Source organism: Ictalurus punctatus, chromosome 28, assembly GCF_001660625.3.
Source record: "Ictalurus punctatus breed USDA103 chromosome 28, Coco_2.0, whole genome shotgun sequence".
NCBI lineage: Eukaryota > Metazoa > Chordata > Actinopteri > Siluriformes > Ictaluridae > Ictalurus > Ictalurus punctatus.
This window is the reverse complement of record NC_030443.2, coordinates 1,991,095-2,018,353: the sequence shown is the minus strand read 5'-3', so window position 1 is coordinate 2,018,353 and position 27,259 is coordinate 1,991,095. Positions and strand designations below refer to the sequence as shown.

At 40.0% G+C, this 27,259-nt stretch overlaps 2 protein-coding genes across 3 annotated transcripts; both read right to left on the bottom strand.

Moving 5' to 3' along the window:
- Positions 1-767: 767 nt before the first annotated feature.
- scn4bb (sodium channel, voltage-gated, type IV, beta b) lies at positions 768-17,011 on the bottom strand. 2 transcript variants are annotated; one of them, XM_017459605.3, is made up of 6 exons: positions 15,159-17,011; positions 14,696-15,017; positions 7,036-7,202; positions 4,697-4,919; positions 4,418-4,547; positions 768-3,057 (listed from the first exon to the last, which is right to left on the bottom strand). In XM_017459605.3, exons 2-6 carry the CDS (start codon positions 14,766-14,768, stop codon positions 2,964-2,966), a joined length of 687 nt encoding a protein of 228 aa, XP_017315094.1. In that variant the 5' UTR covers positions 14,769-15,017; positions 15,159-17,011; the 3' UTR covers positions 768-2,963. The 2 variants fall into 2 exon arrangements, with proteins under 2 accessions (XP_017315094.1, XP_017315096.1); XM_017459607.3 differs by lacking the exons at positions 14,696-15,017; positions 15,159-17,011 and adding an exon at positions 10,800-11,174.
- A 2,695-nt stretch (positions 17,012-19,706) lies between these two features.
- mpzl2b (myelin protein zero-like 2b) lies at positions 19,707-26,758 on the bottom strand. Its single transcript, XM_017459600.3, has 5 exons — positions 26,548-26,758; positions 22,940-23,109; positions 22,168-22,378; positions 21,704-21,860; positions 19,707-20,960 (listed from the first exon to the last, which is right to left on the bottom strand). Exons 1-5 carry the CDS (start codon positions 26,603-26,605, stop codon positions 20,840-20,842), a joined length of 717 nt encoding a protein of 238 aa, XP_017315089.2. The 5' UTR covers positions 26,606-26,758; the 3' UTR covers positions 19,707-20,839.
- Between the last annotated feature and the right edge of the window lie 501 nt (positions 26,759-27,259).

Sequence of the window (27,259 nt, the reverse complement as noted above, 5' to 3'; positions counted from 1 at the left end):
TGATGGATCAGTTGCATTTTCAACTTGCGATAATATAGTGTAAGTTAGTTTATCCATGTCGCTTCTATCAGTCTAAAATCTCCCACTCAATATTTATTGACGTTATTTGATGGGGTTTTCCCCCCTGTTCATCAACAAGCCTAACTTTCTTTCATTTAGTGCATAGCTAGAGTACGCTTTATTGCTGGATTATCACAGTAACGTCCTCTCATCCTTTTGATTACCGTTTTCACGCCACTTTATTTTTTTCCAAATAGATATTCACAATTCATCCCAAACTAATACAGAAATCAGTCTATGTAAATGAACACTCGTTCTACATAATCAATCATGTAAGGCAATGTGAGTGAGGTTATTACTGAAAGTAATCTTACAAGGAACAATTCTAGATATAACGGTGTCCATTTTGCTGTAAGAAATAAAACTAATTTAATGTAATCTTGGTAGTCTTTAACCATAGACCTGCTGCAATGAACTATTATCCTAACCGTTGTTGTAAAACCCGAGGAAAAATCTCCAATTTCGCGCTTTATCTTTCCACGCGTCAGGAAAACCCCGCACAACCTTGCTTTCATCTACTGCAATGGTTTCCTTCAGAAGAATCCAGAACGATCGATCTTGCTGAGAGGGGGAAAAAGCAGGACCAGCTCGGTCCTCTTCCTTTAAAATCACTTTAGTCTCCCATTAGCCACAGAACATCGATTTGAGCTGAAGATCCTGGTATTGACGGCATTTAATGTCGATCACCAGGATCGAGAATGCTTGTATTGCACAAATCCTGAGCAGCGAGTCAGTAAAGGAGTCTAGAACGCGTCAACTTTGAGTTAAACTGCAGATCTGCTCAGGTTGACGTCGTTTCTGACGAACACGGACCACGATAAAATGTCTTTTCAAGCCGTGATCACAACTGTGAGTGAGTTCCAGAAACCCACGCTTCAAACTTATTACTGTAATTTATAATAGAAATTTTATTTATTTTTATTTTTTTACTAGTAATCGGCAGTATTCCAGGCACTGGAACGTCTTTTCTCTTATATTTGGTTGCATTATGTAGGGTTTTACAATAGGAGTCATTTCTAGGAAGAAAACCAATACCCAAATCAAAACCAGGCTAGCTACAGTAACTAGCTAAAGTTAGCAATGTGTTTAACAGGAGATTTGTTAAACAGTAGGACGTATGTCACATTTCGGTCATGGGCGCAAAACTCAGAAGGGAGGAAAACTTCCGATTTGTGCGGCTTCTCATTTCCGAAATAAAAATGGCAACTGTAGTGTCTAATCAACTCTTAATTAATTAGCTAGCGTTAGCGTATAGATGTGTAAATGCTAAGCATTAACACATGTTCTCCTAAACATTAGGAGAACTGAATGTTTTTAAAAAATAATTCATATAAACTGAAATAATGAAGTTGTTTTTTTTGTAATCATATTTTAAGAGAAATTGGGGCTGACTCCCAAAAGTCCGACTTGGAGTTCCATCTTGGAAATTGGCGTGAACGTCTTCTCCTAGTCAGAAGGTTTCAGACGACTAAACGTGACCACAGCCGAGTAAAATCAGTCTAAACCGGCTGCTGCCGAGATTCCTCTGGCGTTCAAACCTTAATGTTGGAAAATCGTTGTGCCAACATTAGCTAAATCATGACATTAACATTATTTACAAAATACCCCAACAACAACAACAACAAAAAACGCTTTCTGTTGAATTAGTGGTGTTTTTATGACTTTGTGGAGGGAAAATAATGACAAAACAAGACATCGGTCCGTGTGCAAACCCTGCACTGCATCGTATTTCAAACAGTTTCCTGTTTTACATTCTACATTTACTGAATCAGTACCTACTGTATTTTAGTAGTAGAACATCTGCACGTACTTTACCTGGTTACGTAGCAAACTGACCCCCAAACTGAACAAAAAAATATACAGTGTTCGTTAGTTTTATATGTTACACAGGGCAAAGCTTATATACATTACAGCAATGTATTTTTTATTATTATTATTATTAATAAGCCTACACTGATCCCATGCTGGTTAAAATGTCAGAATATTGCATTTGTAAGTTTGCTGAGTGGCGATCATTTTGATATGCGTGTGTTTTTATTTATATCAGCGTACATTCGTATTACAGTGCGGACTATCTGAGTTTAATAAGTTATTATGTTAGGTAATAAAAAAATTACTAAGTATATTCATCTACTGTTCTAGTAAACACTGTTACAGTACATATATATATTTATTTATATATTGTATTCCTCTACTGTTATAATAAAAATGTGTTGGCTGTCACCATGCTAGAAAAAGCATCGCTTAATTTGAATTAAAAGCAGCATGTTCAGTGTTTTATTTGCACTTGTGTTTTCCAGGGGAAAACGATCTATTTTCTATAGATTTTCAAGTATTCGTTCATCAGCTAGCAGCATCTATATGTTTTCTGTTTTTATTGTTGCATTCTGTTTTGTTTGCATTTATTTCTTTTTTTTACTCTTTTTGTGTGTGCGCGCGTGTGTTGCATTAGTGTAGTCCTCCCCACCCCTAGGTGGCGACAGAAGCGTCTACAGGCACCTGGTTTCATCTTACGCAAAAACAAACAAATAAATCTAAATTCCAATGATGGGATAAATACATTTTTACGACAAATTCGCTTCATGCAGTCTCAACTGCGTGAGTTCGGCTGAGTTAACTGTGTACATATGTTGTTGTTCTGTTTTGTTTTGTTTTGAATGTAACGAGATGCAATATTTGCACACCTCGATACGGCCTGTACTCGTCGTTCACGTTTGCGCTTATTTGTGAAATATACAAATAATAAATTGCTAAATGTATAAATGCGTCACACTGAACTGTGTGTTTTTTTTCTTTTCTCTTCAAAACAGAGATGTGACCAGACAGGAAGGGGTCAGGATGTTGACTAAAGTGTGCATTTGTGTATATATATATGTGTGTGTGTGTGTGTGTGTGTGTCACTCTCAGGCTTTCTTTGGCGTAGGTTTGGGTGTCACTTTGGAGCCGGACAGTCCGTTTTCCGTATTATCGATCCCTGAGGAGACGAGGCACTCCTTACTGCAGAGAGAGAGAGAGAGAGAGAGAGAGAGAGAGAGAGAGAGAGAGAGAGAGAGAGAGAGAGAGTGAGAGTGTGAGAGAGAGCGTGAGAGAGAGAGAGCGAGAGAGAGAGATGAAAGAGGTTATTATTGCTCACTACACTTACTCACAATTTTCCCCTTAACCCAAACGAGCCTTGTGACATCACACTATAAAATGGAAGCCATTTTCAGGCCTGAATAGTTACTGTACTGTTACTGTGTCTGTGCATCATTAAGAAGATGAAGAAGATTTTTATTTAGTGCATCAGGAAAACACACATTTGTTAAGGTTTCTCACAGTTTATGTGAACTCATGAGTAAGTACATAAGGATCTCAGTCTATTTTACCAATAAATTTGAATCTTTCACCTCCAGTTACGTTTACGCTGTGCACTGAAGTCCCAAAAAAATCACATGACTGAAACTCTAGGATAGTCGAAGAGCCAAGACCAGTTTGGTGTCCAATATTTGTTTCTTTACTTTGCACTGGAGCTACGAAGCTTATAAGTAATGGAGGTCTATGTTACATAAAATTCTACTCTGTAAATTTCCACCTTAAACCACATGCACATGTTCTTCAGTGATGTCACGCAGGCTTGCTGATGTGTTCTAGGACACGGCGTGACTTCCTGTCTTCTACAACCATGAATGAAACTTCTCTGTGTAGCGTATGTTTCCTGCAATGTGATGTATTTCAGCATACAGCATTGAACCGGACGGGACTTTGTCTTTCTTTCTTTCTTTTTTTCTACCAGGATTTGATGACTTGAGAAAAGTGGGAATTCCAGAAGAAACGGTTTCATTGTAGAAAACTCCACCGGTAGTGGAGATGGAGACGGTAAACAATATTAAGTCTCAGGACTGAGGACACGTTTGTTTTCGCCCGTATGTCCAGACGGTAAACGGGTCATGATTCGAATACTAAGGTGTTCAATTTCACAAGCATCTCGAGCATCACGAGCAACTCAGGGGGTTGGAGGAGGTGAAACACGTCATACAATGATTGGTTTTTATATATTTTTAGTCCCGCCCACAGTTCTGTTGCGACACGAAACAAACAAATCAGAGGTCAGTTAGAGGCGGGGAAAAAAGTCCCCCTAAACTCTTAGTTTTTAGATTCATTTGAATGTCATGTTTTTTTGTTTTTTTTTAATCAATTTCCCAGAATTGATTATTGTAAAATTTGTATTGTTTTATTTATATTTATATTTGTGGAAATCTGAATAAAAAATGTTCTGAATGAGATTTTTAATCAAACCGTACCTTAAACATATTTCAATCAAATGAATAGAGTGTATAAAAAAAATTATTTAAAAGAAAAACCATAATCCCACTCTTACTTTTTCTCCTCGACCTTGGCAAGGACGAAGAGCGTGAGGTTCTTGAGCAGCATGAAGATCACCAGCAGAGCTATGCCGCCTCCCACACACGACACGATGATCATGGTCAGAGTGTTATCCACAACCCGTACTGTAAGAGGAAGAGAAAGCAGGCCGTGAAATTACTGGCACGATTACAGTGCACAAACAATCATGGCTTTACCGGCAGGAAATTAGGCAGCACTATCGAACAAAACGGACACAGGACGTAGCCTTATCAAATAATCCAACTTCACTCACGTTCATCCACCACGTAGAGTGTGAAGATGGCACTGTGGTTCTTGCCCATCTCTTTGGGGTTCTTGCCGAAGCACGTGTACTGGCCAGCGTCCTCGAAGGTCACATTCCAGATCATAATGGACACATTGTTTGTCTTACTGGCACCCATAAATGCCACACGGTCCCACGAAATATGCATGTTCACTGGCTCTGCGTGATCCGTTGGGATCACGGAGTCCATCACCTAATTGGATGAAACAGGTACAGTGAGGGAAAGAAGTATTTGATCCCCTGCTGATTTTGTACATTTGCCCACTGACAAAGAAATGATCAGTCTATAATTTTAATGGAAGGTTTATTTGAACAGTGAGAGACAGAATAACAACAAAAAAATCCAGAAAAACGCATGTCAAAAATGTTAGAAATTGATTTGCATTTTAATGAGGGAAATAAGTATTTGACCCCCTCTCAATCAGAAAGATTTCTGGCTCCCAGGTGTCTTTTATACAGGTAATGAGCTGAGATTAGGAGCACACTCTTAAAGGGAGTGCTCCTAATCTCAGCTTGTTACCTGTATAAAAGACACCTGTCCACAGAAGCAATCAATCAGATTCCAAACTCTCCACCATGGCCAAGACCAAAGAGCTCTCCAAGGATGTCAGGGACAAGATTGAAGACCTACACAAGTCTGGAATGGGCTACAAGACCATTGCCAAGCAACTTGGTGAGAAGGTGACAACAGTTGGTGCGATTATTCGCAAATGGAAGAAACACAAAAGAACTGTCAATCTCCCTCGGCCTGGGATACCATGCAAGATCTCACCTCGTGGAGTTGCAATGATCATGAGAACAGTGAGGAATCATCCCAGAACTACACGGGAGGATCTTGTCAATGATCTCAAGGCAGCTGGGACCATAGTCACCAAGAAAACAATTGGTAACACACTATGCCGTGAAGGACTGAAATCCTGCAGCGCCCGCAAAGTCCGCTGCTCAAGAAAGCACATATACGTGCCCATCTGAAGTTTGCCAATGAACATCTGAATGATTGAGAGGACAACTGGGTGAAAGTGTTGTGGTCAGATGAGACCAAAATGGAGCTCTTTGCCATCAACTCAACTCGCCATGTTTGGAGGAGGAGGAATGCTGCCTATGACCACAAGAACACCATCCCCACTGTCAAACATGGAGGTGGAAACATTATGCTTTGGGGGTGTTTTTCTGCTAAGGGGATGGGACAACTTCACCGCATCAAAGGGACGATGGACGGGGCCATGTACCGTCAAATCTTGTGTGAGAACCTCCTTCCCTCAGCCAGGGCATTGAAAATGGGTCGTGGATGGGTATTCCTGCATGACAATGACCCAAAACACACGGCCAAGGCAACAAAGGAGTGCCTCCAGAAGAAGCACATTAAGGTCCTGGAGTGGCCTAGCCAGTCTCCAGACCTTAATACCATAGAAAATCTGTGGAGGGAGCTGAAGGTTCGAGTTGCCAAACGTCAGCCTCGAAACCTTGATGACTTGGAGAAGATCTGCAAAGAGGAGTGGGACAAAATCCCTCCTGAGATGTGTGCAAACCTGATGGCCAACTACAAGAAACGTCTGACCTCTGTGACTGCCAACAAGGGTTTTGCCACCAAGTATTAAGTCATGTTTTGCAGAGGGGTCAAATACTTATTTCCCCTCATTAAAATGCAAATCAATTTATAGCATTTTTGACATGCGTTTTTCTGGATTTTCTTGTTGTTATTCTGCCTCTCACTGTTCAAATAAATCTACCATTAAAATTATAGACTGATCATTTCTTTGTCAGTGGGCAAACGTACAAAATCAGCAGGGGATCAAATACTTTTTTCCCCTCACTGTATGTGATTGGACGAATAATCTGACCAATGCATTTACTGGTTTCATCCTAAAACCAGAAACCTGGACCTGGACCATTCCAATACTCTTTCTAACCGTTAGATCTCCTCCTGTTAATGGCCACCCCAATATTTTATTTGCCAAAGTTTCCATATCCTGTAACTATATCTGTGTCTGTATCTACCTCCCGTCATTTACTCTGCTAGCTACAGTAGCAGGCAAGATAATATCATACTAAATAGCTATCACATTTCTCAAGATAGTTTGTTATCAATGAAGAAGAAAAAAAACCCCACAATTCAACAAATTCAATCACCACCAAAGTTTGATTACCACAAAAGTGGATAAGAAAACGTTACGAACGCTAACCCCGCCCTCTATCCGAACCTGTGGCGTGAGCAGAAAGATGTTCGGAATTCTGGAAAAATATGCCGAGTGAAAGTCTTTAACGTCTTTCACGGATGTTCTGTCGCGGAAGGATCCCAAAGGCCTCACCTTTACCATGGTGCCGTTGTCATTGAACTCCCATTTGACGTACAGTTTTTCGATGCCGATGCAACTGGCGTAGATGCAGGGCAGCAGGACGTCACTACCGTTCACCGCCTCCAAAAAGGGGACCTTACCAGTGTTCATCTCCAATGCCTCCAATGTACCATACACACCTTAGAGAGAGGGAAAATAAGAGCGAATCAGGTAGAATGTCCCTCAAACACAGAGAAAGATCATCACTATTACAGGTTGGTAAAGCTTTTAATAGCTTTTTTGTTTGCCATTGTTTTCCCGGTATATTTTGCATATATAATGAGTTCTAAATGACTAATGTGTGGCTTATGACTAACTCTAGACGTATTTAATGGTCTTCCAATGGAAGGTCGCCAATGATAATAATGTGGTTACACTTCACGGTTTAATGATGATTCATTGGAATGGATCTAATGGACTGTGGTGGTATCTGTAACGATCTTGCGCTTCGTCAGGGAAACATGGAAGTGCTGATATATAGCATTCGTGGTAATCTCGTAATAAAAAAAACAATAGTTCAGTTAATTAAATACTAGAGCTATATAGGATCTGTACCTGAATTGAAAATGGATGGACTTGGAAGCCATTCAAACCAAATCAAGGCCGAATCCCAGCAGAAATTGAAACTTTCTAAGTTCTGATTTCTAAGTAATACGATACCAACATGAGTCTATTAAGTCCCTTGATGTCTTCAGCATACAGTACATGATTTGTTCATGTAGGACAAGCTCCAGTGTCAACATCCCTTTTAACCAAAAAAATAATAGGAATAAAATCCACATATCCGTTACTATTCAGTGTCATTGTTCATTTCAGACCGTAAAATTAAGCAACGTTTGTTGAGAAATGTTAGCTAGATATAATTTTTTAGCTAGCTATTTTTATTCCCTCCACAATAGGCTTTCTAGGCTTATAATGCTGTGTAGCATAGAATTCCAGTTCATAAACATTTCCCAAAATACTGCAGACTCTGTAGTGTTTGTAGCTATATAGCCTGTCGATATACTGTAGATAACAAAGTTGCCAAGTCTTTATGATAAAACCAGACCTCTCAAAGGCTAAATCTACCTAGCTAGGTAGGTCTTCTTTGTTTTTTGTTTTTTATCCAAACAATGGCGTGAATCAGCTCTTGAATCTCCTTTAGTTTCAATAGTTGTGTTAGATCTTCTATTGTGCAACTCCTGGCTGGCTCGCCAAACAATTTTGACTCCATTCTTATCTCTATTAAGTCATCCACAGAGAACCATTTGATGGAGATTCAATTAAAGAAGTATAAACATGATACGGAGGACTATCTTCGGAATGAGGTATATCCTTGGGACATGACACCAGTAGTTACCACTTCCAACATCAGTGGCAGTGAAACTCAGAAGAACTGAAACTTGTCGTCCCCCTTTACGGGGACGACCTTGAAGAAGAAAAAATACCGAAGAGGTTCAGGGGCCTCACAGAAATCATCAACGACTGTGGACTCTGAGCTCCTCAAAGAGACGAAAATCAATATTTGATCAAATTGGTGTTTTGTCCAAAGGATTGTTCTCACTAGTGTTGTTAATTCTTTTTGTCTAAAGGTGGATCTCTTTAATCGTTTTAGACAGATAAAACTACGATACGAGGTTTAATGTTGATTGAACAGCTTGGCAATATTAAAGTGTATAAAAATCTACTTGTATAAAGGAACAGGCTGATGAACCGTGCTGTGGAGAGCGTTACACGTATATTCAGCTGCACCACGTGTTTATTTGGACTTTCCATTTTAAATACACGTCAGGTCGAAATAATCAGAAGCATAAATATAAAGTACATCACCAGTAAAGTTATAAACCTCATGTGTAAACATCCAGTGAAGTAAAGGAGCAAGAACAGAGTGCAAAAAGTGAAGACGGATTCAGATGTATACATTTAAACAGGTTCAAATACACAAATGTGAAAAAAGAAAGAAAGAAAACTCTCTGGTGAGAAGCAGCAGCAAAAACACACATCGCAAAAGCTGGTGGGAATTTTCAAGTGGCTCGTGAGTGAGAGGAGCAGGAGGCACACACTGATGACATCATACAGCAGTGTTTGTTTGAAAGAATGCCTTTTGTTGTACAGGATATTAAAAATTTTTACTTATATCAACCACAATATATCAATTCTTCAATATAAGGAAGCTCAGCTTTACTTCGATTCACTCTTAAAACATGTAAAACTTTGAAAATCTTTTCCATTTTTTTTTTATGTATCTATGATTTAGTGGTATGTCCCCTGGCATTGCATTGTCTCTTTCAGCAATAATAATTTTAAAAAATTAATCTGTGTCTGTGATTTTTTTAAAAATCTTTAGCTACAACGGTGGAAATCACAACCCAGCATCATTAATATGTTTATTATTGTTATGTTAATGATCTATAATTATGTTAATTATTATTATATTTCCTATTCCATTTGTAGGGTTGTTATCCAGTTTGAACGGTCCAAACCTAAAAGACTCAATTATATAAACATTTCAGTTCGCTTTCTGTTCTATATAGACATGCAGTTTAAATATTCTATTTATTTAAATTGTATTAATATTATTACATGGTCTTATATTCTATTTCCTTAACTGTCATATATACCGATAATGCATCTAATTAATGTCAACTTATTGGCAATTTTAGAAATAATGTCCTCTATAGCTCTACTAAAGAGCCATGGTTTTATTGTACATATTTATATGAATGCGACTCATATTTGAGGGGATCAGTGGATTTTTTTTACAGTTAAAATGGTCTTAGAGTCATCATTTAGACAGATCTAGGGCTTCGTCTACTGGATCTCTTTTACATTTTACATTATGTGAATTACTTGAAATATGTGTCCTTGCTATCTGAAGGGTTAATTCTCTCTCTCGCTCTCTCTCACTAGTTCTCTCTCTCTCTCTCTCTCTCTCTCTCGTCTCCCTCCTTCTCTCTTGCAGCAATGATGCTGCAAAATCTCATTCACAAAACAGAGCTGCTCTCTCTCTCTCTCTCTCTCTCTCTCTCTCTCTGCAGTGAGGGCGTGAGTCGACCGCTCTCTATCTGGCATTGATTACGTCCTGCTCTGTCTGCAACGCAATGCACTGAGACGTATGAACAGTGAAAACAAAGCGCTGATGCAATGAAAATTCATTTCATAATCTAGAAAATAAATAAGAAATCCAATACAAGAGACAGGCTTTGGACGCAGCTCCCATAATGAGACACACACACACACATACACACAATATAACCTAATGTTAGAGGATCGATGGCTTAAAAACCACCGAAGATGGTTTACGTTCGATTATAGAGCCTGGGTGTCTGCGATTTCGATCTCCAGAGAGTCGTCCTTATTTCTCGTATATTTGGGACAGTGAAAGATTCTGGAGACCAAAATGTTCTGGAGACGGTGTAACTGAATGCAAAGGGTCAAAAATATTATATCAATGTTTCAATGTGTATTTATAGCGTATTGCGGTAGATTCGTTTTTAGAGAGATTCATTGCGTAACGGAGAAAGAAATTAGAGTTGTAATTGCGTCACAATAAAATAAATAAATAGTTTGGAATGTAAACCAGTGCTCTGCAAAAGTCTTGTTTATTTGCAGTGTGACTTTAAAGGACCCACAATTTTTAAACAAGACCTTTTTAACCAGTGGTATGTTTTGTGGTTCAATCACTACACCAGATATCAACTTACAGTACATACATTATTTGGTCAAAAATTTGTGGAACATCACATGGTGGGTCTTACTGTATGTGCTTGCTGAACATCCCATTCCACAGCTGGTGATCAGGAAGGCACTGTCGGACGCTGGAAAGCCTGTCCTTTATCCTTGTTTACGGGAAACTACTTAACACTGTCCTTATAACTTTTCAGGAAGTTCTGAGGACGGCGTTTCGTTAGCTAAGAGGCAGCAATCGATATCCACAAAGGCTGAATTTCCCTGTCGGTCATGGGACCGGTATCTATTTTTATCAACATTCTGATACTGCTGATCTTGCGACTTCTTGTTTTCACATCCTGTGCTTCTACTGAACCTAGATCAGCAGGGATCAAACCGTCTCGTCCAACGTACTTCAGTGGATGCTCATAGCTGCAGGTACTGAAGACGTATCTTGAAGAATGCTTTGCTGTACTGTAGGGTGCTGATTTCAGGCTAGTTTTGTTCTCACGTCAGTGCTTGCAGTCCTGAGTCACAAGATGCTTCCTAGTTCCTGTTTAGAAATCCAACATGGCTAACGTGGTGAGAAAAAGAGAATCTTACCACATCTATTTTATTTTATTATTTTTTACTAACTACAGTCACATGACCCAGGCTTGCAAATGGCCCTAGCTAAAGTCGGTGTGAAGAAAACGACCAGACACAAATGTGAGTCTTTCTCCTCCCCGTGTCCTTTCCCCTTCAGTGAACTGGCTTTTCCACTTGGGTGAATTTTATTCATGTGACTGCTGCTTTAGCTGAGAACATTTTAACACGTAGCTTTCACTGTAGCAACGAGTCGCAAATCGTAAATCCGACATACAGCTAAATTGTGCGTCATGACTGCGACAATGGAATTGTCTACGAACCGTAACGTTTCATATTATTATCCAAACTGTGAAATGATGACTCCTGGACTCAGAAGTGAAGCAGGACCTTTTTTCGATGATGACATCCAAAGGAGAAAATGCAGGTGTTTACACAACTGCTGCGTGACCATGTGGAACAACACATGGCCAGCAAAAAATAAATAAATAAATAAATAAATAAATCATAAAAATCTGAATCCATTCATTTTACCCAGTGCTTTTGTACAGGAGAGACAGCGTCAAAGAGGGTCAGAGAGTTCGGATCCAGCGTGCGGTTCAGTGTTTAACTCACTGTAACATCCAGAGCTAAATCAGAGGAGTTGGAGCAGGATGGTTATTGACTATCAGTAGGCGTGGCCTAGCAGAAATGCACAACAAGGATACATGCAATCACTTAAGCTTCAGCTGAGGCTGAAGACTGCTTTTAAGTCTGATTTTGAATCTGAGGTGTGACGATATACTGGTATATAAAAATAATTTGTTGTGTTTTTATTCGTTTATGGTCGCAACTAAGGCATCGTCACTAATGCATCACCTTCCTGAGCACCAGAACATCAAATTTCTCACACTGCATAGCTGCATGTACCCTGTCAGCTAGAGTGTGTGTGTGTGTGTGTGTGTGTGTGTGTGTGTGTGTGTGTGTGTGTGTGTGTGTGAAGGCAACGCTGCATTGAATTAAAAATGGATGACTAGTGCCTCTAGAGAAAAAGAAAGAAAAAAACTCTTAAAGGTTCAACATCGGACCCTGAACTCTTTAAGGGTTCTTTAGATAGTTCTTATCTTCCAGTGAGTGCAATTTGGAACCCCTTTGGAACCTTTTAAAATATTCCAAAAATCTTGGTTTGTCCATTTGGTGGAACTCTTAAAGGTTCTAAATAGAACCTTCAACTTTTGGGAAAAAGAAATGAAAGATTATTTGGATAGTTCTTAGAGTCCAGTGAGTGCAATTTGGAACCCCTTTGTTGTATGGTTCTATGTGGAACCTTTTTTAAAAAATTTGGTCTTTTGCCACTGGAGGAACGCTTAAAGGGGTCATGACATGACATGAGAAATCCAATCTTACTGGTTCTTTAGACATGTAAGAGGGCATTGTACCATTAAAACATTTTGCAAGTTTCACGGCTTAATACGTCCTCAAAAAGAGTATTTGTATCGCGCAAATACGCATTTATTTGGCGGGATTTGTCACGTTACACGGGCAAATACGTTTGCATATGACTGCTCCAACAGCAAGATATCGACACCTACTTTTACATCATTGCACCCTTGGCCCCACCCACTGGCACTCAGGCGCTGAAAACAGTTCCTGCACGTGTTATGAGAGGGGACGTTGATAATTCATTCATAGGCAAAGATGTTAGCCAATCAGAGCAGTGAGTGGTTACATCGAAGTCTTAAAGGTAAAGGACACAAAGACCGATGGTTTCGGTCAGAAGGTCGGAGACAGGGTGGAAAATGGTCATAAATTACTAGCTGTTGTATTCTTAACTCTACTAATGTCATAATTACACCCAACTCTTGGGAAAAAAAATTAAGGGTTCTATTTGTTAAAAATATATCATTTTTACAATTTTTAAAAGGTTCAGTCTTGCCTAAAGGTTCTATGTAGAACCCTGATCTCTTGTTAACATTTCCCTAAGAGTGCAGAACACATAAGAGTCCGACACCCACTAATCGAGTGATCTTTACTATACTGTCTAAGAATAAAATATGGCTCCTAAAGGCTTCTTTGAATAATAAAGGGTTCTAATTTGATTTTTCTGCAGTGTTCTACATAGAACAGGGGTCTTGAATATTTTCCACAAAGAGCCGGTGTGGCTTCAGGCGCTCACTAACAGCCAAATTGAAGGCGCACTTGATAGCTGATTGGACACTCAGATGAACTGATTAAACAAGTGGATCATCTGAAAGCCAATATTGGACCACAGGGTGTGCTAAATTTTTCTTTCAAGATACTACAAAAAAAAAACATCCCACTGTGTGTTTCAAAGTCAACAAGGACTCTAAGTTGACCCCCTTTTTTAAAAAACAAATTCAGAACCTCATTCTTGTAAAGAAATGAACTGGGGGGGAAAAAAACCCTGATTCTGAGTCAGTATTAAAAGTGAGTACGCTTCGGAAACGGTTCCTGTGCAATGTTAAGCATGATTAACTTTCCTAAATGGAACTCTTTTCTGAAAGGAAAAATCTAGGTTTACGTGTTCTTAAAGAAGGACAAACCAAATAATGCTAAGTTACTTTAATTAAAAGAGAACAAACGTCAGTATGGGTGGCATTCTTTACTGGCATACTTTTTAGTATAGTAGTATGCATTTCATACTATTTTTCAATACTATTTAGTTTGGTAGAAGTATTCAATACTGTACTAATCGTTCATACTAAAATACCGTAGTATAAGTTCCATACTATACTGACATACTATTTAGTACTGTAGTAAGAATCCCATACTATACTGACATACTAGTTAGTACTGTAGTATAAGTTCCATTCTATACTGACATTCTATTTAGTACTGTAGTATAAATTACATACTATACTGACATACTAGTTAATACTGTAGTACACTTTCCATACTATACTGACATACTATTTAGTACTGTAGTACACGTTCCATACTATAGTGATATATTATTTACTAAGGTAGTATGACTTCCATACTATTTCTATATACTGTTTAGTGCTGTAGTATGAATTCCATGCTTTACTGACACTGTTTAGTACAGAGGTATGGATTGGATACTATATTGACATATAATATAGTACAGCAGTATGGGTTCCATACTATTTTAAAATACAATGTACTGTCAACTGCTGTATACTGATCTATTATTTTGAACATATTTTGTACACTATTTCGACGACCATTTTTGACAATTTATAAGGTACTATATTATATTTAGTATAGTAGTACAGTGTGGATGACACTTATTCGTCCTTGAACCCTTTCTGAAAGGAAGCCCACAAGTTTGAAGGTTCCTCTAGATGGACAAACCTAAGAACCCTTTATGTTTCTTGATTTGACCTTTTTTTTAACCTCTGAGGAAAGAAAAGCAGAGAAAAAGAAACAGCACTCTTACTGAACATGACAAGCAGGAGAAGGCTGACGGAGCTCCTTTCTGGCAGGAACCTTCTTCCTTTCAGGATCTCCATCTCACAGTCCGTTCCAACGTTTCTCTTCCGCTCTCTGTTCTCCGCTCCTTAGTATTCTGTCCGTCTCCCAGAATTTCTGTCTCCAAGGCCTTGGTGGTTTGGGTGCACACCTGGATCACACCGTGGTATATTTTCCAAGAACTCTGGGTGCTTCCTTCAGAGTTTGGTGCAAGGTGCAAGGGTGTCCTAACAGAAGTTCCAATTTATGAGGAAAGATCCTGGGTCGTGTGTGTACCTCTTTATAAGAGGCTTCAGTGCCAAAAGGATATAAAAAAAAAAACAGAGAAAGGCATTATAAAAAGTTAATTATGCACAGCAAGAAAATAAATAAATACACAATGTGGATATTAAGTGTGTGTGTGTGTGTGTGTGTGTGTGTATGTTGTGTACCTCTTCCGATGCTCAGGTAACGCTCTCTGTGTCCTATAGAAAGAATTCCAGAGGACAGTACGATCTAAAAGTGAAATCGTCTTCAGGATATATACCGGTGCTCTTCTGCTCCTGATGTTCTAGCACACGTGCAGACTCACACCGTCAGTCATAGAACACACACACGCACACACACACACATGCACACGCACACACAGACACACACACACACACACACACACACACACTCTATCCCGGGACAGCAGAACAGCAGAACAGCAGTGCGCTTTCTTTTACTGCAGACTAAACACACGAGCCTCCGTCTCACTGCTGAAGAAAATCTGGCTCTAACTCAACTTTTCTCCTCTGGCTGCCCGACATTCTCTCTCCCTTTCTCTCGCTCTGTCTCTCTCCCTTTCTCTCTCTCTCTCCCTCTCTCTCTCTCTCATCCACTCATCATTCCTCCCTCATCTTTTTTTTTCTAAGTTGGACTTCATTCTGTTCCACTCGCCCTGTTCTTTCTGCACTGCAGTTTCTTGGAGCTGCAGTGCTGGTTTCAGATCAGCTGTTTTTGTTTTGGGTTTTTTTTGGCAGTGAGAAAAGGAAGAGAAAGAGAGAGAGAGAGAGAGAGAGAGAGAGAGAGAGAGAGAGGAAAAAACAGATATCTGATCTCAATCTGATCTTATGAATGGCGAGCTAGTTTTTGCACAGGCACTGCCAAGGACAGCACACAGGATGCGTAGCTGTGTTGCCTACATTTAAAATGCCAGAGTACTATAGAGGTGGTACAGTATGGTATGGATGATGGATCTAGTATGCATGCTACATAGTACGGTAGTATGGATGGCGTGCTATTTTCTATGTGGCTTGTACGGCAGAATCTTTAACATAGTATTTAATACATAATATTTGATGAAGCAGGATGGATGTCATATTACTATGACTCTATGTAGTATGACAGTACAGGTGCCAGACTACTATTTAGTAAGGCAGTAGGGGTTAAATATTCATCTGACCTAGTATGTGAGTATGAGTGCTACACCATTTTGATATACTATTTAGTATGGTAGTATGGGTTCCATACTATTTTAACATACTATTCAGTATGGTAGTTTGGGTTCCATACTATTTTAATATACTCTTTAGTACAGCATTATGGGTAGCACACTATACTGATATACTATTTAGTATGGTAGTATGGATGACCCTATTTTGCTATAAAAGTTTAGGAAACATGACTTGGTTCAAAAGATCTGACTCATAGGACACCCCTAGTGTGTGTGTGTGTGTGTGTTGCCTGTGACTTTGAACATGTCTGATAGATTGAGTTGAGTTCCTAATGACTGTAACCTGCCAGCAATGTCAAGTTTTCATGCCTCAGGACGCTCATTTATGAATGTTTTGTGTGTGCGTGTGTGTGTGTGGGTGGGTGGGTCATACAAAGGCAAAACGTGTTTTCAGTTCTTCCCAGGTACAGAGGGTCAGAGGATGCTTAGTTGACATTGCCAGTGCGTACAGTACATACACAGCATGGATGCCTTATCCACGATGTGATTAATCATTTCAGTGCGTTCGGGAGGCGTGTCTTTGGGTTTATTTATAACAATGTGGGCAGGAAGTAGGTTGAAGAGATCATTAGCATTCATATATGCGCATGTATTTTCACAGATATACTGTACATATTAGAGTATTAGAGCGCTAGATAGTAGACAGAGTGCGTATTACTGAAGCCGCCACTAAACCTCAGAAGTCCCCATAAATTTCTGATTATTTTTAAAAGGTCTTTTTAAAAGATGCAGGACAGGAAAGTTTTATAGTAAACAGCGTTTGGTTTTCCTTAACTTAAATTAACTTAACTAATGAACATTATATATATATATATATATATAATGACCTTCTCTATGAAGCTAATGTAGCTAGCTAACGTTTGGCTAGTCAACTCTCTAGCTAGCAGTTCTTCAGGTGACACTACACAATATATTTACAGGCTATCTTGGACTACTTGTGCTATAAAATATCACTTTTATGTTTATGCAGATACTTTCAAAAGACTCTGTACTATGTACTGTGTGAAGCCAGCTAGCTAACACAAGCTAATCTGACAGGATTTAAAATGAATAAATAAACCACATTCATAAATGTTCCTCATCACTGCTCTCACTATCCAGGTGGCTAATTTGACAGGATATCTGAGAAACGATTAACTACAGTATTAGTTAACAGCTAACTGTTAACAGGGTCTGTGTTGCAGTGTACTGTAGTACCCTGTGTTAGCTAGTTAGCTCGCTAACATTCTGTAATATATTGAAATGTTTGGCCAGAAAGAGAGCTAGGTATTTAGCATTCCTGGTAATATACAGCTTGGGGGGTTTGTTTTGTTGGAGTTTTGCTGGCGGTTTTCTAGCTAAGTAACTAGCCTATCGTTAGCATTCTGGTGTTTTTTTTAATCTGGTGTGTCATGATAAAGGGATCGGTTCTACTTCTCAGTTTGATGCTAGTCGTGAAACAAACACAGTACAATTTGCACTAGCAAACAGTCGAGCTGGGATGCTCTCTGCTGTATAACTGATGACCGGTTGACTTTAGGTGACTATTTTTTTGTTGTTGTTGTTTCTTCTTTCATTTCCAGAGGCGTCCCACATGGGCTTTCTTTTCTGCTTTCCTTGCAGTTTGGGGAAAGAAAAAAAAGAGCTGAATGTACTGTTAATATGTCTGGCTGCATCCTCTCGGCGATGTGTTTAATCACATTTGCAGGTGGATGGGAGCGCTGACTCATGGTGATGCGTTCTCATATTCTATCCGGCGCAATTTTCTAAAGGTGCATTAAGAAACTTTTTTTTTTTTTTTTTTTTGTCTGGGGCGTAGAGGGTTTTAAAGATACATCAAGACGCATTTAGGCCCTTTAGTCGTGCTGGAGGACGAAGTGATAGGACTGAGCATCGCTCTTTCGCTACTGCTGACTCAGCGGATTCTCGAGCATGCTGTTAACCAAGCAGCGTTCAATAACGCCGATCGGAGCTGTGGTGAAAGGTTTTCGAGCGTCGTGGACGTGTCGTCTCACATGAGAGTTTCCGAGCGCATGAGTTTTATGTGACTGCATTTCTTTCTTCCTGCTCTTTTTCTGCTGCTCTGGATCTGTTCCAATCAATGCTGCATTTCCTTCACACCCACACACACCCACACACACACACGCACGCACACAGAGCTTGGTGTCCTTTGCTGGTGCAGTGAAGAGTCTGCCAAGGGATGAGCACTCAGCATTACTGGATATACTGCAGTGTGCGCACACACACACACACACACACACACGCACGTCTTGCTAAGCTTGTGAGGACCTCCCATTGACATAAGTACTAATGCAGCTAATTAACGCAGGGCTAAACCAGGTAACCAAAATGTCCCCGCAAGGTCAGAACCGTCAGAATATTCTCATCCTTGTTGTGACGTCTGGTCCCACCCCTGACCCACACACTCTTCGGCTTAATTCATATAAACATTCACTTCCTCTTTACAAAGAACGGAAAAAGGCTTTCATCCATCTCCACGAAACAAACGATAAGTGTTTACACCATAAACACCGTACAGGATCTGTCCTACTATAAACGCTAGGACTGATGTGCTAGCCCCACACGAATTTATGGAGATACTAGAGATCCAGATCCTTTCTGCCTCTGGATGGAGCTCAAATCTTCTTTAATTCCAGACTGCTGGGACTACGGCTGCTCTTAACACCATACAGACTTCATATAAATCCATAATGAACTTTTTCACAATATCTGTTGTTACCCAGATGAGGATGGGTTCCCTTCTGAGTCGGGTTCCTCTCAAGGTTTCTTCCTCTTAAAACATCTTAGGGAGTTTTTCCTTGCCACCGTCGCCACTCAGTGGCTTGCTCAGTTGGGATAAATTCGCACCTTTAATATCTGTATACCATGTTGATATTTCTGTAAAGCTGCTTTGAGACAATGTCTATTGTAAAAAGCGCTATACAAATAAAATTGAATTGAATTGAATTGAATTGAATTGATGTCTAACCAGAGCCCTCACGATGACGTTGCCTGTTTAACAAAACCTTCCAAATGCTACAATTTCTGGTAATCGTCTTGTTAAAGAAAATGCATGCATGCACAAGAAGAAGAAGAAAAATAAAGAAGCAAAAGCTAAAGAGGAAGTTTCAATTTCACACTTTTTGTTCCTCTTCAAAACTATAAAGAATACAAACTTGTCGTCACTTGTATGCGTTTCGACCCAGATGCTGCTGTTCAACCCGGATACACTGTGGAGTGACTGTATCAGGTTAGAAACAGGGTCACGTAGGCGTGCCATCAAAAAAAGGCCGTTAAAAAGCAGGGAAATGACTTTAGCACAATGTGTACCGGGGACAATACGGTGCAACGCAAGACCGAGCATGCCCACGGGTGTGTGTGTGTGTGTGTGTGTTTACCATATGAAGGCGTCACGCTGTAACGTTTATCACTGGGGATAAAAAGCCCAAAGTGAAACACGACATAAACAGATATATATATAAATAAAATGGGTCTGGAATGCACAAACACACACACACGCATACGCTTTTACACCAATATTTATTCATCATGAAACTTTCAAGAAACTTATAAACCATCTTTTAAAAAATTTCTCAAACACAGCATATAAAAATTACAGCCTAAAGAATAACATTGAATTTCAAACTAATTCTAGTCCTGTTCTTAACATACAGCGTATAATGGAAAATAATATTATTCTCTAATATAAATTCTCAATAATGATTTTTTTTTTTTTAAATAAAAAAATTAGGCAGGTTAGTCCGATAAAAATAACACTAACAATAATAACTGTAATTCTTTCTTAGTCTCATTAGTTTAAAAGTAGTTTTATTTTATTTTAAAATCTGGATTAAAAGAATTTACGAGAATGAAACGATACAGCGCGGTTTGAAAAAAAACATGAACCTCGTTCAGAATTGATTATTTGTAAACATCTTGATCACTATTTGTATCATTTTGAGGTGATATTTTTTTATTATTAAAACTTTTATTTAGCGGTTCGGCCTTCGCGCTGAAAACCGCCACGTATAAGAACATTTCATCTGATCTACACGTAAAGATCGTAATAAAAGCGATCTACACCTTCCTTTAGTGTAAAACGAACCGTTTCTAACGTTTCATATTCATGTACGTTTGCAAGTCAGACCATGTTGGGTGTTCAGTTGGATGTTTTCGTTCTTTTAGTCAAAGTTTCAAGGAAAATCGTTCCGCTTTTAGGCGTATCAGTGTTATCGCCTTTGCTAGCATGCTCGGATTGATCCTTTTTTAGTTTGCTAACACTCGGACCGGTCCAGGTCGCGAGAGCCTTTTAAAAAGCTGCTAATCTGTTCCAGTAGTGTTGCGTCACGTCCCATGCGGGCTTCGTCGCTTCTTTCTGTCACTTCACGGCTAGTGTCGATGTAAAAATGCACCGTTAGTACGTATTCGGTTACGTTTTGATCCTGGCTAACGTCACTCGATGTTCGGTCTGATCGTTTTTCGTAGGCGGTTGTTAGCATGAAGCACTAAAAATATGTTGATATTTTAAAAATATATAAAAAGATACGTACAAAAGGAAGTAATTGCATTTTGCATCTGGTTTCATAGAATCTAGAAGACATGTCCATTTTGAACCAGATTCGCCGCGTTTTCTTAGTCGTTATTCGTTGCCGGGTTTTAAGCGTCGCTCTTGGCTTGCGCGTCCTCTTCATGAAGTTTGCAGTTTTCTAGATCATCTTGGAGTCCGTTTTTTATCTCGTCCTCCGGTCTGCTTATCGGCATGAACTCGTGCTTAGCACTGGTGCGTTTGTTAGCATGTGCGCAGACAAACAACAACAACAACAACAACAAGTAAGATACATTACAGGACGCACTTTGAAAAAACGTAAGCGATAAAACAGTTCAACGTTAAAACATACGACGGAATAAAATGGAAACAGACGAAAAGTTTTCACCACCACACCCAAGCCAAGAAATCGCCCACCAATCAGCAATCATTTTAGGTGGAACTGATTGGTCTGGTATAAAAGGGGGATAAAATCAGTAAGATCATGGTGGTAAGGGCTTATTTCCACATAACGCTAACCAGGGAACTTCGCCGCCAAATAAACAGCCATATTTGTCACACGTAAGGCTTTTCTTTTAGATCCATCAGGTTGTATTCGTTTCCCTGGAAACATCCTTTTAACGACTCACCAAATCATGATCCGGAAACAACCGCATACCACCAAAATGAATTTACATGATTGTAAGAAAAGCTACAGTCATTTCTACAGGAAATTGATATTTTATGAGACAGTAAATGTGTGAAAAAATATATATACTCTCAAAACACTCGATCGTCAGCCTCGCTAATAGTAGAAAAAAACATCAAATAGCGTTCGGTACAAATGCCCCGTCCGATATCCACGCCTCTTTTTTGTTTCGTTTGGTTTTTCACTTGTCTCACAAAATAAGAAGCTCTTTTGAAGGAGCCAGAACCAGAGTAGAAAGACACGCCCAGTTCGACGGGTCTAGAAGCACCGCCCCTTCCTGTCTCACCATACGCTCGCTCGCTTCGAGTCTTGCAGCTCGATGCCCGCGTCTCCGTGGCGACCTCGGTAACAGCGCACGGCGAAGACGATGGTGAGGACGACGAGGACGAGCAGGATGGCTCCGCCCACCGCCGCAGCCAGAATTCCGATCTCGGAGAGCGTCACTGAGAGAGATAGAGAGAGAGAGAGAGAGAGTCAGTATTATTTAATGACTGCATTATTTGACAGTATATTTAAAATGACTGGTTTATTTATTGCTGAAATTACTTTTTATTATTTATATCATACACATGACGTACCTATTCGCTCGATTTTGACTAAAAATGCCATTCCGTTTAAACATACTGTATTCAGGGTCAGAAGAATTTAATCTATTAGTGCAGTGTACACGGCCGTCAAGGAGACCCGATCGAGGAGAAGCCGAGAGAAAGCCTGAGCTGTAGCGATAACGCTACCGACGCCTGGTCTCACCTGACTGAACCACCTCGAGGCGGAGCTCGCCGGTGAAGCCGTGCACGTCGGGTGGATTGCGCACCTGGCAGGTGTAGGTGCCGTTAAAGCTGGACTGCACGTCGGTCAGCGTGATGGAACCGTCGTTCTTCAGGACGTTCCCCGACCACACCGCGTGACCTTTAAACAGACCGCGAGTAGGCGGGAAGGACTCCTCTTGATAGAAAAAGAACTGCATGGTAGGACAAAAAAAACAAACAAAGATGAACAATTGCTCCGCCCCTTTTAAGCCAGCCCTCTTATTGGCCACCGTATACGTGATCATTTCAGGACGAGGTTAGAACAGCTGTTCGGTGTTGATTTGTCGGTTACTTGTGATAAATAAAACTAATAAATAAATATTGTTTTTCCTGTCAATAAATAGATAAACAATTCCGCTTTTTGACATTTTTCCTGATATAATGCAAAAATATTACAGATATTACATGCACAAAGGAACCAGGTTGTCTTGGTGTGATTTGAGAAGTGTTTGGGTGCTGAAGAGGGATGACACAGGTCCTAAAAAATAATGTTAGAATATTTAATTAATAAATAAATAAATAAATAAATAAATAAATACAAGAAGTACCAGTACCAGTAAGAATCTTTCAATGTACAAAATCCGATAACTGAAAAAAGCAATAATTAAATCATAAACCTGAAAAACTTCTATAACCTCAATGTAAATATTTATTTCGTAGTTTTTACACTAGATTTGAATGCGTACGCCACGTAACACTGTCCTCCTCCTCACCTGTTCCTCCAAGCCCGAGCCAAGCGGTTTGAAGCTCCAGGACACAGACACGGATTTCTCCGACAACGGATGGCTGGATTTAAACGTGCACTTGAGCCGCACATCTGTCCCGTTAACCGCCGTCAGCTCCTTGGGCGTGGACACCTCGATCGCCAATGCGCGATGCATACCTGGACACACACGGTGGAGACTTAAAGGGGACCTATTATGCAAAAATCTCTTTTACGTGCTGTTTGAACATAAGAGTGTGTCGCAGTGTGTATACACGACCACCTTATAATAGTAAAAATACACCCGCTCCTTTTTTATATTCCCCATATGTCATAAACAGGGTCTCAAAATGAGTCGTTTGCGTTTTCTCTCCGATGCGACATCACGTTGGAACAGGCCCCGCCCACAACTGGTGACGGACTTTGGCCTTACAGTCTGTATAATTCATACATATAGGGCTGAACACCGGTATTTACGGTATCAGTCCTACTGGTTCTCCTAAATTTGCTAACTTGCTGTTGCCGTAGTGTCCGAAGCACAAGCTGTAAAGGCACAGCCCTTTTCCGGAAAGGGGGCGGGGCATAGCACCCAATTTGCATTTAAACTATACACACACTCCTTCCATAAACATTAAACAAACGTCTCCTAACAGAAAACCTCGCCATAACAACAATCACACACGTTTCTAATCGACTTAACGCCGAGCGTCGGACGTACAAGTCCCTGTTTAAGTTGTTACTATGGAAACAATTACGTATTTGCCAACTGCGCTGCTTTTCAGAGCCTCCGAACGATCAGAACTGAAAATGTAAAAGCGCTGCGGTTCCTACATCTATGAGCGAGTAAACAACACATGGAGTTGGTATTGCTGAGGACTCGAGGGCTGGAGCTCCACACATCTGCACTCTGTCAACGTCACCACAGTGTGGACTCGGAGGACGGACCACGAGGCAAAGAGCTCCATTTGCGGACGCACCCCATGACTGTGGGTTTTGGCTGGAGCTCCTTTGATGACATCATCTTGCTTCTCCACTTCATAAACGTTCAATAGCAGTTCATAAAAAATAAAACAGACAATGGTTTGCACTTTCATTAGTTTTAGGAGTTCAGGAGTCGGTGTGAGCTGGCGTATGGAATGGTGTGTGTGTGTGTGAGTTTGTGTGTCTAGCACACTGTTTACATTTCTTCCGTGTAAACTTGGCTGGTTGGAGAGGCAAGCTCTCCACTGCGCTGTGGCCTTCACCCCCACCTCTCTCTTCGGCTCGTTCTAAATGTACCTCACCGACTAACACACAATCGCACACGAACGCAAAGTAAAGCCCTAGCGTGTGTTCACCAAAGTTCCGATTAACCCAGGACAACAACCTGCCCATATTTTAAAACACGCTGCAGCAAAGTGTCCGGTTCCGCCCTAAACCTACATCTGACGTTCCCCCGAAGCCCACGTTTAACTTTAGAAATCCTTCATGGTTAAATTTACATTGGGCAGACGCTGTAATCCGGTAGTCGTGACTTCCTGAAGTACCATCTGTTAGTCTCCGTGTTAAAAATAAAACAACCACATCCTCATGCTAGTATACGGAACAGCATAACGCCATTTAAACCGAATATTTATAACATTTAAAATAATTCATATTTTAGCATCTTCAAAGGAGAATTTTAGAATTTCCCAAAATGATCAGTCGAGTGTCCACAAACTTTTGACCGGCAGCGTGTATTGTGGGTGGATGTAAACATAAACGACTGTAGACGTGTGGGAATTGGTCGGTCTTTTGAAGAGTCCACCCCACTTCCGAATAAACGCGTAAAAGACTGAATGAAGACTCGGGGTTCAATTCAACACGAGTAAAGATTAGAGCGTGTTTCCTTGGGATCGTCAAAAACGGCGTGCTTTCGGTTAACGAACTTGTATTTAAACGGCCGCGGTGATTGATTCATGAGGATTATTCGACATGCTGCTACTTGTTCAACTTCAACGCCAACAACACACCTGTAGTACAACCTCTCCAGCACAATACTCCCGACACCTTCGCTCCACACATCTCAGAGAACACAGACTGGAATTTATGATTACAATGAGTTAGTCAGTGTGCGAGCGAGAAACTATAATAATAACACCATCCTTACGTAACCCAAACCCTGACACACTTACACCACTTGTCACTCTCAGTCACGATCCCGTACTCCAGTTCCCACACGCGAGACCTTTCCAGTACAATGAGTCGCAATCATCATACAGCATATCTTTATACATCATGTTATACCACAAAACGACACGTGTATCGTGTCCAGGCGATGCTGGTCCCGTGGTACAACGGCGACAACACTTAATACTATGTAATACCCAGTACTTATGCAAGCCGCTGTAAGTGACTAACGATACACGTCTATTGAAAGCTCGTGCATCAAGAAACTGTAACGTACATCACCGACACCGATCTGTTCGAACCGCCGACCCAAACGTGCACCCGAGATGCTATGACCTGATGCATGTTTTCTTGCGATTACGACGTGTTTACATTTCACTGGTTGCACTGTCTCACGCTGGGCACTTTGTCTGGAAAAAATGTCAAGGTCAGGTGCGAGTAAATCCGCCACTCAGTTCGTACTCTACATGCGGGGTACGGGAACGCAATCGTCTGAGCTTACGGAACATCTCCCACCACAACACCGTGTTCATTTGATTATATATACAAGCAGATTCTCTTTTTTTTTTTTTTTTTTAAATGTTAAGCCACAGTATTGCTGAATGCTCGATTCTGATTGGTCAGAACAGCAGGAATAAGACTAGTTCCATCTACAAGACAAATTACATGGTATTTATATATATATATTTATTAATTAATGCACTAGGTTTAATACTGGGCAAACCCTACACATAGCCTAAATGGAGTTTTTTTTTTAAATGTGTCATTCTTGATGTGGCGTTATGGAGGAATTTATGGAAGGAGTCTCCAGTGTCAGTGCTTTTAAACTGACAACTTTTCCCACATCTTCAGGACAGAGGAGCTTACACTTTGCAGTTTCTCTTCTTTCATGGACATTCCACATCATAATACGTCACTATAAACGTATACAATTTATTATATATATTTTTAAAGTACAGCGAGGTGTTTATGTGTAGACTGGAAGCGATGAAAGCTATAAATGTTATCGAATACCAATGCATGCGGGAATTTTGTGTATGTACAGTGTTCTGCAAAGGAATTTAACACCCAAAGCACCTTCTGAAAAATGCATTTAAAAAATGATAAGACTAAATATATCTACAATGCATTGCAATGAACTTAAATAAATAAATAAATAAATAAATAAATAAATAAACTCTACAGAGCTTTTAGTCATCCAGTTGCCTCATAATAGGGAGAGGCTGTCACAAGCACGCGCACATAAATATATATATATATATGCACCCACGCACGCGCGCGCGCACACACACACACACACAAAACACAACACAAATCCATTTGAAGTTCTGTAATCAGTTTATATTCCAGACCAGGCTGCCAGTAATAATCTAATAACACCTCTAACCGGAAAGAACACGTACAGGTCTAAAACGTTTAGAGCAGGAACAGGAAGAGAAACCCCTGCGCGCGCGCGCGCTCGTGACTCACCTGGTGTAAGCAGCACACCTACAACACTGACCAGAAACCGTGTCCATATCCGAAACATGGGAGACAGCAGAGCAAATCCCGGGGGAAAAGTGTGTGTGTGGGGGGGGCGATAAAATCGTGATTTTACTCCTCGCTTGGAGTTCAAATCCACTTCCCAAACTCCTGACGTGATAAACGAGAGGCGCTCGCGAGCGGAAGGGCAGCAGCGCGAGAGGGGCGGAGTCAGAGAGCACAGAGCTCTTTAAAATTTTAACGGCTGTTTGGACTAGATTTAGTCTCCAATAAATAAATAAATAAATAAATCTTCTAAATAGATAGATCTAAATGTAATTGTAGATTAAAATGCTTGTATTTCCTCATTTGCAAATCGCTTTGGATAAAAGCATCTGCTAAGTGAATATATATATATATATATATATATATATATATATATATATATATATATATATATATATATATATATATATATATAATTTACTTATTAATGAACACAGGAAAATACAGAATGACGGTATGTTATGTGCCAGGGCGCAAACTAGGATTATATCTTTAAAATAATAAAGAGAGAAAGAAAGAAAGATTCACCGTTTTCACAGCTTTCTTGTTAGAAGAATCAGAAATTAAATCTACTTAAACTTTTAAAAGTCCACATGAAAAAGGTTAAACAGAGGCGCTTAGTCTTAATCAGTTTACACTTGTGTGTATATATATA

Bases quoted from the DNA above. Each gene is read 5' to 3' on its own strand.
- scn4bb (XM_017459605.3), bottom strand. From the start codon at position 14,768: ATGGAGATCCTGAAAGGAAGAAGGTTCCTGCCAGAAAGGAGCTCCGTC. The intron at 4,920-7,035 runs GTGAGGCCTTTG...TCATCCAATTAG, and splicing joins ACAACGGCACCATGGTAAAG to GTGATGGACTCCGTGATCCC. The intron at 4,548-4,696 runs GTGAGTGAAGTT...TTCCTCTTACAG, and splicing joins ACTCTACGTGGTGGATGAAC to TACGGGTTGTGGATAACACT.
- mpzl2b (XM_017459600.3), bottom strand. From the start codon at position 26,605: ATGTTTCGGATATGGACACGGTTTCTGGTCAGTGTTGTAGGTGTGCTG. The intron at 21,861-22,167 runs GTGAGACCAGGC...TATCTCTCTCAG, and splicing joins CCTCGAGGTGGTTCAGTCAG to TGACGCTCTCCGAGATCGGA. The intron at 20,961-21,703 runs GTGAGACAGGAA...CAAACGCACCAG, and splicing joins TCGAAGCGAGCGAGCGTATG to TGCTAAGCACGAGTTCATGC.